Source organism: Leuciscus leuciscus, assembly GCF_965113295.1.
Source record: "Leuciscus leuciscus genome assembly, chromosome: 22".
In the NCBI taxonomy this organism is placed as follows: Eukaryota; Metazoa; Chordata; class Actinopteri; order Cypriniformes; family Leuciscidae; genus Leuciscus; species Leuciscus leuciscus.
In genome coordinates this window covers 6,980,342-6,993,597 of record NC_138746.1, presented here as the reverse complement: position 1 = coordinate 6,993,597, position 13,256 = coordinate 6,980,342, and the positions used below count along the sequence as shown (strand labels likewise).

Genomic DNA, 13,256 nt, shown 5'->3' with positions numbered 1-13,256 from the left:
GAGAACACCAGCTGAAAGGATGTTCCATTTCCTCTACACAAGCCTCTGATAAACGCTCTGGATAGAAGATCAGCACTGCAATCTGCATTCAGTTTAAAAATTTTGAAAGTTTAAAGCCAACATTACCTATAAATCCATGTGGAACTGCGCCACTACCAAACACAAAACTAACCAAGTAGCCAGTACACAGTATAACACAGACAAAAACAATGTCCCAGAGTCATGAACAAACAGAGAACGCGAATTTCCTGAAGGTAAATTACACAACACTAGCAGCATTGAGGAAGAATAAACCTGAATCATGATGACAGTTTTACATTCAATACATACAGTATAACACATGCATATTTTAATATCAAATGTGAACCTCACCTTTTGAAGGCTTGTTGGATTCAGTTGGGTTTTATCAATCATTTTTATAGCCACCTAAGGAGGAAAAGAGGAAAATGAGAACCTAAACTATATACACTACCATTAAAAAGGATTAGAGTCTGTACAAAAAAAAAAAAAATGTTTCTGAAATTCTCTTATGTTCACCAAGGCTGCATTTATTTGATCAAAAAATGTTTTGCTGCTTAATATTTTTGTGAAACTTCTTTTTTTTTTGGGGGGGGGATTCTTTGATGAATAGAAAGTACAACATCACAGCATTTATTTGAAACAGAAATCTTTTGTAACATTATTATAAATGTCTGTATACGTGTTGTAATTCAAAAAATTTAAAAAAGGAAACATGTCCATGAACAAAGCTAATATGTCCGTCTCTGGAAAACTCCCATAACCCACAGATCAGGAAACACACTCATGACTTCTGATTCCTCACCTCGCTTCCTGTGAGGATATGGCGAGCCAGTTTGACCTTGGCGAAGTTGCCCTTTCCAATGGTTTTTAGCAGCCGGTAATTTCCAACAAGAGGGTGCACATCATCCAATCCTGAGCCAGAATTCCGGTTTCGACCACTTGACCTCACAGATCGAGAGGTCACCTCCCCTCGGCCATGGCCATTCGTTGTATGCTGTTAAAATTAAAAACATGTAAATTACAAACAATAACAACAACAAATTTAAAACTAAATCCCTCCCAAAATGTCTAAATTAAAATTTCAGTCTTGCTCATTTTATCCCAGCATTTGCCCTCCAGGAATTCACACAATTTCCGACAGTCATACAAAGACCAGGTATTTGGCAACAGACACAAAGGTCCCAGTCAGAGCAGAAATCACTAATATTGACTGCACCCATCCAGCGTCAGAGAGCTCTATGAGAACAGTCGCATCCATCATCACCCCAAATGATCGTCACGGTCACAAAATTATATCATGAGTCATCTGCATTTACCTTTACTACTTTCTCAAAGACGTCAAACATGTTTAACAACAGTTAATCGAAGTCTGAAATAAAATAAAATAAAAACACAATTTAGCCTAAGTTAATTCCATTACTCTAACATTTCTCAAGGTCTCTCGTAACCTTGTGACAGGACCTTTGTGCAACATACACCAGGCTTACAAATAAACTAATTGTTCCGTTCAGAGGTCACGAGTGCAACAGGATGATGTTTATTAAGTCAGTGATTCTCATGTGGTACTAACACCTCTGTAAGGGTACGCTGACACTGCGCTATACAATGTTCACACTAAATCCTGCATATTGTCCCTGACGCCCGACTTGACTGTTATCCACAAAGCTCTGCCTAATAGATTATAAATCCACCAACACTCTAACACTTGATAATAAACGTTAAATAACATAACCAGAGAAATGATACGACCCCCTCTGCAATAAAACGCTCAGAACGATCTTGAATAAAGGTCACTTACGCTTAAGCTTGCACGATGCCTCATATTAGACTGTGATCCTCTCATTTTTGTGTTTGCAAGTTAAATGGCATTGAACCAAACAGCCCTGTCTTTTCTATTAGAAGAACTCATCAATACTCTCCCATCCAGCAACACTGATACTGACGAGCTGCATCACTGCTGGAGTCTTTTTGACACCCTGCTTGTGTGTGTGTGTGTGTGTGTGTGTGTGTGTGTGTGTGTGTGTGTGTGTGTGTGTGTGTGTGCGTGTTAGAGATTTTGGGGCAGGTGGGGCTGAGTGGATGGGTGATTGAAACCTCATTTGACTTAATTTTCAAAAGTAAGCAAGAGTTGTGTATTAAAATATGTACATTCTGGCAAGACATTATAAATATTAATAAATGTCAATACATAAAGAATGACATTCACTCAGATATTGAACACACTGAAGCATCTACAGAATCCTTTAACTTAATATATGAACAGTGTGCACACAATATTCTCAATTCATACATATTTAGGTAGCTAGAACAACAGACAGACAGATAAAACACCACATCGATAAGAGCGATAGACAGACACCGACAGACAGACTGAGAGATGGAGACAGAACAACAAACTGAACGACAGACATATAGAAAAACATATTGAATGGCAGACAGACAGACAGACAGCATATATGCAGTGAAAAAGTCAAAAACCGTAACTTAATGCTCATTATTCACTGGCATCTTTAAGGGGGACCTGCATAAGCGCGCGTGCTCATGTCACCTTCCCTCACTGCTGACGTATGAGCAGTAACCTATAGGACAGACTGACGCCAATGCGCAATATCTGCATCCTATTGGCGCATTAAACATGCAAACCCACGCAAGATCACTCACTAGTGTGCAGGACTTTAACTAATCAAGCATATGTTGCACTCATTATGCAGAAAAGCAGCCAAAGTACCGATGCCCCAGACCCCATGCGTCACTTCAGCCTGGTGCCCCATCTGTCCAAAGACTGGCACGATACTGCTAATCCACTTAAAGCACACAAAACACGGTATGGAATGCGACACTGCCCTTAATTCTGGAGGAAATGAGCTGAATGGTTTTAAACGGCAGCATCGGTTTGACTAAAATCGCTGTCTAGGTAACTTCTCACTAGATGTTGAGACACAGCCATACATTGCGACGCGACAAGATCAAATAATACACTAATAAGTGAATAATCAACACAGAATTGGGTCAGTTCACGACAGTTATCATTTGCTATTAACCACAACATAAACAGGCTACTTACGTTTTCAGCCTTCCGTTCGTTGACGGTTGGCAGGGGGGCTCTTGTTGTTGACATAGTGTTGTAGAAAGCTGCTTTCCCAGAATTACAATTTAAGCAGCGGGTTTTGCAGTGCAACGAATAGGAAATATATTTGACCGATTACACGCTTGGTCAATATCATTGAATTGCTTCTATAGCTGGTAACAAAGTTGTTAAAAGTTTGGGAGAAATATCCCGGACGCTCACGGACGTTACTGCGTTTTATTACCGAGTGCACGCCATCTAAAAGATCCCTGAAAAGCGAACGAGACCGGTTAACTTGTGCACTGCTAAAAACATAATACTTTCAGGCCTGGCGTCGCTGTCTGCTTCATATTTCGGATGTCCGGTTCAGGTAAGAATAGAGAAAATTGCACTTCACGGGGCCTCCTCTGCGATCTCCCCCCAAAGACAATCTGCTCATCGAACGGTCCTTCAAACGGACTGTCCGGTATATTCAGTGGTAACCGCAGCAGCGGGGTAAAGCGGGTGATCACAGGCGTCGGGTCCGCGGGGAAGTCACGCTCGTTGACGGTTCCATACCACCCGAACAGCCGCGTCTGTCGCCTCTGGTTCAAAGCGAGATCCAAGATGGCTGCTCAACAGCGCAGGAGTTTCGAGCCGAGCCCTGAGCGAGACAGAGGAAGTGAGGAAACAGACGGATCCCTGTGCTCATTGGAGAGCGCCGCATCCCTCAGGGAGCTGTAGGTGTTCATATGGAAAAAGGGGAAAACTTCGTCATACCATAACAACTGTGACACACCCTGTACAATTGAATTGAATTGTAATTTCATCATATATGGTTTGACCGGTTTGGCAAATGAAGACAAAGGTTTTCAATTAATTGGTCAGTGTGCTTTACTCAAAGATGCACGTTTGAGAAATGTCATTAAAAGTATTGTGTACCGACGTGAGATGGAAAGTAGATTTATTAGTTTTGGGGAAACAGCTGTTTTGTTCTACATGGAACGGGTCGCCCCCTTGTGGCCAGGTATCTAAAAAAAATTATAATAAAAAAAACAGCAAACCAAACAATGTAACAATAAAAAAAAATATTGAAAAAAATATTTGTCTTAAATTGTTTGTCTCAAGGAATAGATTCCTTATGATATAACCTTAAGGTTATAACGTTATTAAATTGGATATAGGCTATCTTAGGAAACACTAGAGGATGCTGTGTGAAAGTTTAACCCTGCTTTCCAAATAACTCAACAGGGGCCTTGCAAAGTATTTCCTTACAAATCTTTTCTCTCTCTCTCTCTCTCGCACGAACACAAAACATTGAAATGAAATTGATCAACATGACTAAAATTAATGAATTTAATGTGTTTTGAATATGTTCTTCCACCTGAGTCATGAGTTTACAGCAGGTTCTCAACCAGGGGGCCCATGCAGCTTCCAAGAGGGCTTCAAGATCATAAAAAAAAATAAAAAAACTTTAAATGATAATTTTTTAAAAGTTACGTCAGAATAAATAATAAATAAAATATGTAGGCTATAAAATTAAGTAAACAGAATTTATAAATGCCTAAAGGAATCAGTTACATCTCCATGTCTGTGACCAGCATCATGACACCAGTTTACCGAACTTTGATGACTGATGATCCCGAAAATAAGTGGACTATTGAAAAGAACAGCTGAACATCAATTTACAAATAAAATATAGCATTTAATACCACCTTCTTATTGTTATTCTGGATAGATGTAAAAAAAAAGAAAAAGAGAGAAAGCTTGATGAGAAATATACTTCGTTTTAATAAATAGAACAATCATTTCATGTTAATGTAAAAAATGCAACAACAACAAAAATGTTTTGGTTGGTTGTTATTTTTTTTATATTGTAAGTAATGCTTATCTATTTAGCCTAAAAATGTCAACATGTAACTGGAACATGAATTTACATTGAAAAACAAGCAAACAAACAAAAACAAAAAAGAATTTCAAAACACCACTGCATTGTGTCAATATGCCTTTTATGAATCGAATTTGCCTATTGCAAATGAGATGTAACATTTTCCTGGCTGCATTTGACATTTTAATTAAAGGCAAAATGTAAACATCAAAGAAAGAGGGGCTCCTACAATGGTGGACCTTGGAGGAAAAGGGGAGTGCCAAGACCCCTAAAAAATGGTGAACCTTGGAGTAAAAAAGAAAGGGTGAGAACCACCCATTTACAGCCTAATGTCAGTTTAGAGGTGAATCATCAGTTATCCCCTGCTGTATTCTGCCATCTAGTGGCTATTTTAGACTTGACATTCAACCATATTACTTCCCACAATAGACAATGGCAGCAGTTACTACTACACAACAATAGATGTCCTAAGAACAGCCGTAGATTGAGTCTGGGGAGCAGCCGTAGACTGAGTCTGGGGAGCAGCCTGTGTTCTCTTCAGCCAATCAGAAATACTCTTTGACTAGGAGTTATGCATATTCTGGATATTCTTTTTTTTGGAAGGTAGGGTTTTGGTGAGAAGGCATTTGGTCGAAGGGAGTGATGAATCAAGTGATGCTATTTACTTAAGAAATCAAAATAGTCCATTTAAAGTACAGCAAAAACCTTTATTTTATGATTTCAAAAAAAAGAAAAAAAGAATCAGATGTACAGTATAAGCAAACCCATGAATCAAAGTCAAGCTCACAATACAACAAAATTGCTCAATAGACAATAAAGCTCAAAAGTTCTTATTACTTTAGCAGCAAGTCAATGAAAGAGCTATATTAAAACCATTCTTGCAAATCAAATATAACCAAGGAGAAAGTGAGACAAAACAAGACTGGGGCTAAACAGGAGGCAACTGTGATCCATTTGATCATTACAACAGGAAGCAGCAAGGTTCCAGGATGGCAGCTGCTGTTTCACTTATTTCTTTAAATGGCATCTATATCAAGGTCATCATCCTCTTCTGCTTTCTTTGGCTGAACGGTCTCCACCTTCAGCTCTCGTGCAGAGTGAGAGTACTCAACCTGAAGACCAAAGAGAGTTCAAATGAGAAAGTTGAAGAATCAGAATATTACACAAGCCTTTCTCTAATTCTAGCCCAGAGAAGACTAATGTAATTAATTACAGTCCCAAGGCTCCTGCAGACACTTAAAATATAACGCCGTTTCTCTAATTTACTACAAAGTAAGTTTGTGTTTGCGATTTAAATGCCACGTGTACGTGATATATATATCAGAACAGGATAGATTTTTTTTTCTGCCCATGGTGGAAACTACACTACAATCTTGAGAAATGGCTGAAGCCTGAGAAACAACTAATTCTTCCAAGGACTGAGATAAAATTAAGCAGCTATAGCTGGATAAAGGGACTTTTGTCCAATCTGCTCATAAATAAATTGAGCTAAATCCAAGAGTTTCAAACTAGTAAAAAAAATATATTGGGGATGAAATTACCTCAACATTTTCATCATCATCTTCCTCCTCTGCTTCACTCCCCTCACTCTCCTCCTCTGCCTCCTTCAGCCATTTGACAAAGGGAGCCGCCTTGGCATGGATCTCCTTGGCCAGCTCCTTGGAAACATACTTCTTTGATACCTTAAAACAAAGGCATATTAATCACGATTCATAGTTCAAAGAACTTGATCTTATAAAATGCTCTATCAAATCAAAGTTGTATGTAAAATTGGGCAATGCACACCTTCTCTGCCCATGCGAGAATGACATCCTCCTCCAGTAGGTCGGCATCATAGAGATCTTTGAGAATGACGGCCACTCGTGGCAGCAGCTGACTTTGATAAAGCTTCACCAGACACTCAAAACCTCCCAGCAGATACTTCTGAGCTTTCTTATCGTTGAAGCAGAACTGCAAGAAAGGAGAATCACTTTCAGCACTGTGATTGTGGTAAAACTATGTACATTTATCAAACATAAGCACTTCGTTCGTAGTCTTTCGCAAACACATATGTTGAGCTAAGATAAACTGTTTTGCACCAGTAGATTTTAAACAGCTTCATCTTCATTTATCTCAGAAGCCAGTGAAAACTGGTAGATATCAAAGCTGCTGATTCAAATGTTAAATTGTTAGTCAAGACTTATTTTTAGCATGGCATTACACCATCATCTCAGCTTGTAGGCAGGTCTCAGTGTCCTGCTATAAATATTCATCTATCACTAGGCCAAGATGGAAATTTATTAGTATTTTAAGGGCTAATTTTGGGGCAATATCGGTCAAATTCTGGGTGTAAAATGTATTAAAATGGAGGCAAAACTTTAATAAGTTACAGGGGTGTTCCAATTAGTCTTGTACATGCAGATCCTGTGCATCCCATCTGTCAAGATTTAAAATTAGAACTGGTGTTGATCTGAAAAAGTACCCGCAGGAAGTGACGTTTGTATTTCTTGATTTGGTCTCTAATGTTCTCGTCAAAGAGCAGTTCACTCAAGATGAGCGGTCCCATGGCTCTCACATCCAGCCTTTCTGCTTCAGCCAGAATCTCCTTATCGGCAGAGCCAATTGCTCCACTCTCTTTCTTTTGCTGAGTAGAAAAAGAGAGAGATGTTTGAGTCCTAGTAGCATTAATATATCTTTGGTTATTTAAACCGTCATGTTAACTTAAATCTGATTTACAGATCTAAGGTAAACTACCATTGAAAAGTTTGGAGTCAGTAAAATGTTCTGTGCAAGAAATTACAAAAATACAAACACTTATTCAACAAGGACTCAATACACTGATCTAAAGTGACAGTAAAGAGATTTATAATGCTACAAAAGATTTCTTTCAAATAAATGCTGTTCGTTTGTACTTTCTATTCATCAAAGAAAGCTGAATGCACTTTCCATAAAAATATTAAACAGCAGAACTGTTTTCAGCATTAATTAGAAATGTCTCTTGAGCAGTAAATCTGAACAGTAGTGTAACTTCACCAGGTGCAAGGGCATCATAAGAAAATGTTTTTACACTGGAAACCAAGAGTGGCATTTTTTACTTTGACAAAGTTGTAGAACATGTTGACCCTCTCCTCCAGGGGTTTTTCCAGGTCCTCGCTGAGGGTCAGGTTCTTAGCATGGTCACTGATCTCCTCCATACGCCGACGCTGGGCCTCCTCTGTGGTTTCCTCTGCCCAGTCATCGTCATCTTCCTCACCATCCTACACAATCCCAACAAACACACACTTCAATGTACTGGTTACAAATCATAGTAAAAAAAATAAAATAATTTGTTTATGGTTATCTCTTACCACAGCATCTGGTGCATCTATGTCATTATGGTTCCCAGCCTCACCACTCCCCGAGCCATTCTCCTTATCCTTCTTTCGGTTTTTCTTCTCTTTCTCCTTCTTCTCTTTCACACAACTGCTATCACTCTCTGCATTTTGAAACAGATTAGCTCTTAAAAATTGTGTTTATAAAGCTTAAATGAAAAGCTAAAATTTAAAAAGCAAACATAAAGCATACATTTCTGATACTAAATATAGTAAATAAGAGAAGTAGATGCATTTTAACAGTCCACAACTCACCAGGAGGGTTTTTGAGGATGAACGTGCACAGTTTGTGCCGAGTGTCCAGCATTCCCTGATTACCGCAAGCCTTGCAAGAGCTTCCGATGGTCTGCTTCTTTGGGTTAACATGCTGCAAATTAAACATTAGATACTATGAGGACCATTTCTGAAAATAAAAGGAATTGACAAAGGTTTCGATTTTCAAAAACCATGTGAGGATTGGATTGCAGTGTTTTTAAATAACAGCTGAAAATGTGGAAGTATGGAAGAAACTTGCTATTACAAGGAATTGCAATGGTTTATTCGAAATGACGTTAAAGTGTTCACTGACATTAGATAAATCAGTAGTTTCTCTTAGGCTTCTAAAAAAAATACATATACACTTTTAACACCAATAATTGTGTAAATTAAAATGTGATTAGAGCCAAGTTAGCTAAAACGGTCATAATCAATATAAGAACAATTTATACCACTCCCATATACAGCAGATTTTCGCAGACTTTGAGCTTATTGAAATAATGTTGCAATAAAATACAAATATCAGATGAAAAACTTAAAACAAACAACAACAAAAAACTAAGAAATATTAGGTTTAAGTAAAAATAAATAAAACGTTAAAGTACTAAAATGACTAAAACTGAAATAAGAAAAATAAATTGGAGCTTTAAATTATGAATATGAACACAGCAAATAACTAATGATTTCACAACCATGGATATCTTTTCAACACTTGTGTAGGCGTTATGAAAGTCAAAGGACAAAGTTAAGTGTACAGAACACCACAAACCAACTGCCCTTGCCCAAAAAGGCAAAAACAAGTTTAAGTACACCTCAAAATGTTCTCCAAACACTATCTGACCGACAGCAAAATGAAAAAGTAAACAGAATCTTTAATTTTTAACCATGAGTGGACAAACCTTTCCAGCAAGCAAAAACCCTGATCGTCAACTTACCAGGTCAGTCTCAGGATTGTCACACTCGGAGCACAGCACAAACTTGCGGATAAATCCATCCAGCATGTCCTGCAGTTTGTTGGCTTCATGGGATCCGTTTACGATGTAGCGGTCATTCTTAGCATCAAACTGAGTCTGCGCCCCCAACTCACAGCCAAAAAACTTAGTTGGATCTGATGAAATAAGAGAGAAAAAATTAAACAATCATAATTGTTTCATAATAAAACACTACTGAAAGAATAATGCCTAGGTTATAACTAATTGTAAAAACAAACTTACAGGTTGGAGGTCTGTTCAGTGCCTTTGCAACATCAACCATGTTGACAATGACCGTCTTGATTCCATTCCCTTTGCCTTCCACCTATTAAATAAAAAAAATGGGAAAAACATTTTTTTAATCTTTTCCAACTGAATATCAGATTGCCACTGTATACACCATTAATAAATTATTATTACTCTACGCAAAAATAATTAGTGAAACTATCAAATTTATATAGCATTCAGACCAAAACAAGTCTCTTTTGTACCTTGGCAATCAAACGGGGCATCTTGTAGCGGTAGAACTGGTCCGACACATTGCGGTTGACGTTGACAGACATTTTGAGTGATCTGAGACACTATCAGCAAGATAAGAAGATCTTGAATGGGATTTTTTGGGTATCTTCTGTCTGGAGAAGAGGGGATGACATAAACAACTGCAAGTGTGCTCGGTCTCTGACATGAAAAAGATCTTGCCACAGTGGCTGCAAACTCCTTGCTCGTGGACTAGGTTTCCTCCGCTCGCTTTCCAACAGCTGCGCAACAGCTCTGAAAAGCAAAGTGAAATACACTATTATACAACAGTTAGGCTATTTCCACTCCTTTCATTAATTAGATAAGTTACTTGGCATTCCACTTGATGCATTGGATTGTTCTGAAAGTCATTTTGTAGGCAGAAGAGATATACAAACCAGCTGGCCAATTTTTGTAAAGAAAAAATAAAAATCGCAGCTGTGCAGATATTTAGTACAACAGCACCATTTCTCTTCTGTGCAACATTTGAATATTATAACCAATTCAGGACTTGAATCAAGACTGTGATCATATTCATTTTTGACCATTTAGTGACTCATTTTTAGGAATTTAGGAAATAGTTTCAGAAATATATAATTTATTGTGTAGCAATCTATTTGAACTTATCACAAACAATACTAATTTTAAAAAACACATTAACTAATGATCTTACGCCTAATAATATGAAGAAAAAAGGTTGTTAATGTTTATTGTCTTGTCACATTCAATAATTAATTTCATGTGTCAAAGAGCGTAAAATTAAGTCATAAAACATCTGATTATTGGAAAAAGACGTGTCAAGGTCTAAGGTGGTTCGGCCACATATAATTAACTTTAAAATGAATATAATAAAATTACTTCTAATGTTCTCTCTGCCATCCATTATTACAGGAAAAACTAAATTAAATATTTTTTGTAAATAATTAAATAGAGTCCTTGATCAAGACCCCAGCTACTCACGTCATCGACTGCGTCAGCAGGTTTAAGAATGACTCAAGCCAAATGAACACGTGGTGAGGAAAATTTTACAGCTGTAAGTTACGTGACAGAACAGGGTTTCCAAAACCAAAAAATAAGTAAAATTACGTTCACCTAGTATTCTGCGCGTGTCCATCGGTTAGTCTCATTTAAAGTACATTAACGTTAAGAGAATACGAAATATTCAGAGCTCACGCCAGTGTATAAGGATCTTTTAACATGCGTTTATAAATGATATGTAAGCTACCGAGTCACACGTATTGCACCCAAGGTCGATATACACATGGTTACCCGCTCGAGCTAAACCTATTACGCTATTTTTACATCGAAATAAACACGTCGAATATCGACGACTGCCATTATATCACCCCAAATTATTTAAACACAGCAAAGACTCGTTTGCTTTAACAAACCTCAGAAAGAGTCTTAAAGTTGTGTGATCGTCGCGGTGGTGCAGAGTGCGTCACGGTTAGCGCGCAGCGGAGTGCGCAAAAGCACCATGACGCCATTTTGTTCCCCTCCGTCAAGCTAGTTCACACCCATTAGCTAGTTATAAAAACCACCAAAACACTCGTTTCCAAGTCATATGTACCCAAAACGCATTTACAAATGTGTAATAGATACTGTCAAAGCAGTTTATGCAAATGACCGGCCGTATACTCACCGTTTCCGTAAAATAAAGACATAAACACAACGCTAGTCGTCCACCGACGGAGTGAAGGGTTGACAGTGGAAAGCCTGGATATGTTGGGTCGTGATCCAAAGAATGTAACACGACACAACGGTACAGAGAGATAAAAGCTGGGAAGTGCTGAGCGATGCAGCCGATCAGTCGAGGGGTATCGGATTTCCGGAGAGAAGCTGGATTAGAAAAAAAAGCTAGATTTGTCAAATGTAATTTGGCAACACACTTGCTGTGTGATACTTATAAAGCTAAGCAGCTCCCCGCTTCGTCATAACAAGAAAACAAATGTTTTTTCAAACGACTTATTTGGCATTTATTAGAAACAGTACGGATATATGTCTGAGACATGTTAAATTACCAGCATGTAGTTATAAAATTGGTTCTTTTCACGTCTTACCTTTCCAGAACCTTCTTTGCTCCACGCAAAGGCTGAATGAGTTGTGAGTGCTGGTAATGGGCGTGTACCTCGCGTGCAATCCACATAGCCCCGCCTACCGTGGCCATTCATTGGCTAAAATCCTTTCCGGTATTAAATTTCCTAACGCTGACTTGCTCCTTTTGACGTCAATCATCACTGAATCACATATTATCAGCATTTATTTCGGTTTATGTTATTCTCATGCAACTCATACCCCGCGATGGAGAATTATATAGGTTATGTAAGTTATGTAAGTTGAGGCTTTTTACATCAAAGAAAATGCAACATCCTTTTTAAAGAGAATTTTGAATAAAGAAATAGTAAGGGGAGTTCATTCTATAGCAGTTAGGCTACTGTACCCAAATAGTCATTGCAAAACTTAAATGGCTATGATATGGAATTAGGCTTTATGTGGTCACCACATCCAAATCAGATTCACAAAAGATGCAAAAGCACCATCAAGTATTACATGTATTTTGTGTATCATATGCCATTAGAAAACTGGCATAATATGATTCTCAACCTTTTTGACTACAGTACTGTTTTTTTTTTGTTTTTTTTTAGCATTTTAATTAAGATTACGGAATTATAACACAATTTAAATAATCTTAAGACTTATTGGGGCCCCCAGAAGTTTGCTGAGGCCCCCTAGTGGGCCCCAACCTCCTGGTTGCATGCAAACCATTAACTTAGCATACAAAGAGGAAGTTGTAAGACTATTGACTTTAATGATACTTGTGGCATGTCAGATTTACATTATGTTCTGTGGACTGTTTATTTGCTTTTTGGTTTCCATTTGGTTCCTGTGCTTCCTTTCTGTTTTCTAGGTTACTGATTATGCCCTGGTTTGTTGTCATTGTTACTTATTGCTTTGTGCACCTATTTCTTGTTCAGTTTGTTAACTCGCTTTCAGAGTATAGCCCTCTTCGGACGAGACCAGTTTTCCAAGAGGACGTTGGAGAAATTTGTGTTTCACAGACATACTTTGTCATTTTAATCCTGTCAGAATCTACCAAGTCTGTGTTTTTTCTCACAAAACCTCTGTAAAAATTCCAGCAATTGAAGATGTTACATTGGTTTTTTTAAACATGTTTGATTTAATTTTTTGTTCATTATGTAGCAAATTAG

General features: G+C 37.9%; 2 protein-coding genes across 8 annotated transcripts in view; both read right to left on the bottom strand.

The window, feature by feature from the left end:
• mark3a (MAP/microtubule affinity-regulating kinase 3a) overlaps positions 1 to 3,789 on the bottom strand; it is a 35,234-nt gene extending 31,445 nt beyond the window's left edge. For 2 of the 6 annotated variants that reach the window (XM_082153565.1, XM_082153564.1), the window contains exons 1-3: positions 3,086 to 3,788; positions 824 to 1,015; positions 373 to 426 (exon numbers count right to left, since the gene is read on the bottom strand). In XM_082153565.1, coding sequence (XP_082009691.1) covers positions 373 to 426; positions 824 to 1,015; positions 3,086 to 3,139 — 300 coding nt within the window. In that variant the 5' untranslated portion in view covers positions 3,140 to 3,788. Of the gene's footprint in view, positions 1 to 372; positions 427 to 823; positions 1,016 to 3,085 lie in introns of all 6 variants that reach the window. The other 4 variants (XM_082153563.1, XM_082153566.1, XM_082153561.1 and 1 more) reach the window with 4 other exon arrangements.
• Positions 3,790 to 5,641: 1,852 nt separating this feature from the next.
• LOC309486001 (eukaryotic translation initiation factor 5-like) lies at positions 5,642 to 12,197 on the bottom strand. Of its 2 annotated transcripts, XM_082153051.1 has the most exons (12): positions 12,108 to 12,197; positions 11,690 to 11,886; positions 10,023 to 10,302; positions 9,775 to 9,856; positions 9,496 to 9,668; positions 8,561 to 8,672; positions 8,282 to 8,409; positions 8,030 to 8,191; positions 7,417 to 7,578; positions 6,741 to 6,905; positions 6,497 to 6,637; positions 5,642 to 6,067 (listed from the first exon to the last, which is right to left on the bottom strand). In XM_082153051.1, the coding sequence occupies exons 3-12, from the start codon at positions 10,092 to 10,094 to the stop codon at positions 5,972 to 5,974; spliced, it is 1,293 nt and encodes a 430-aa protein (XP_082009177.1). In that variant the 5' UTR covers positions 10,095 to 10,302; positions 11,690 to 11,886; positions 12,108 to 12,197; the 3' UTR covers positions 5,642 to 5,971. The 2 variants fall into 2 exon arrangements, with proteins under 2 accessions (XP_082009177.1, XP_082009178.1); XM_082153052.1 differs by lacking the exons at positions 11,690 to 11,886; positions 12,108 to 12,197 and adding an exon at positions 11,439 to 11,662.
• Between the last annotated feature and the right edge of the window lie 1,059 nt (positions 12,198 to 13,256).

Bases quoted from the DNA above. Each gene is read 5' to 3' on its own strand.
- LOC309486001 (XM_082153051.1), bottom strand. From the start codon at position 10,094: ATGTCTGTCAACGTCAACCGCAATGTGTCGGACCAGTTCTACCGCTAC. The intron at 8,410-8,560 runs GTGAGTTGTGGA...TTCAAAATGCAG, and splicing joins CATCCTCAAAAACCCTCCTG to AGAGTGATAGCAGTTGTGTG. The intron at 6,906-7,416 runs GTACTTTTTCAG...CCTTTCTTGCAG, and splicing joins ACAAACGTCACTTCCTGCGG to TTCTGCTTCAACGATAAGAA.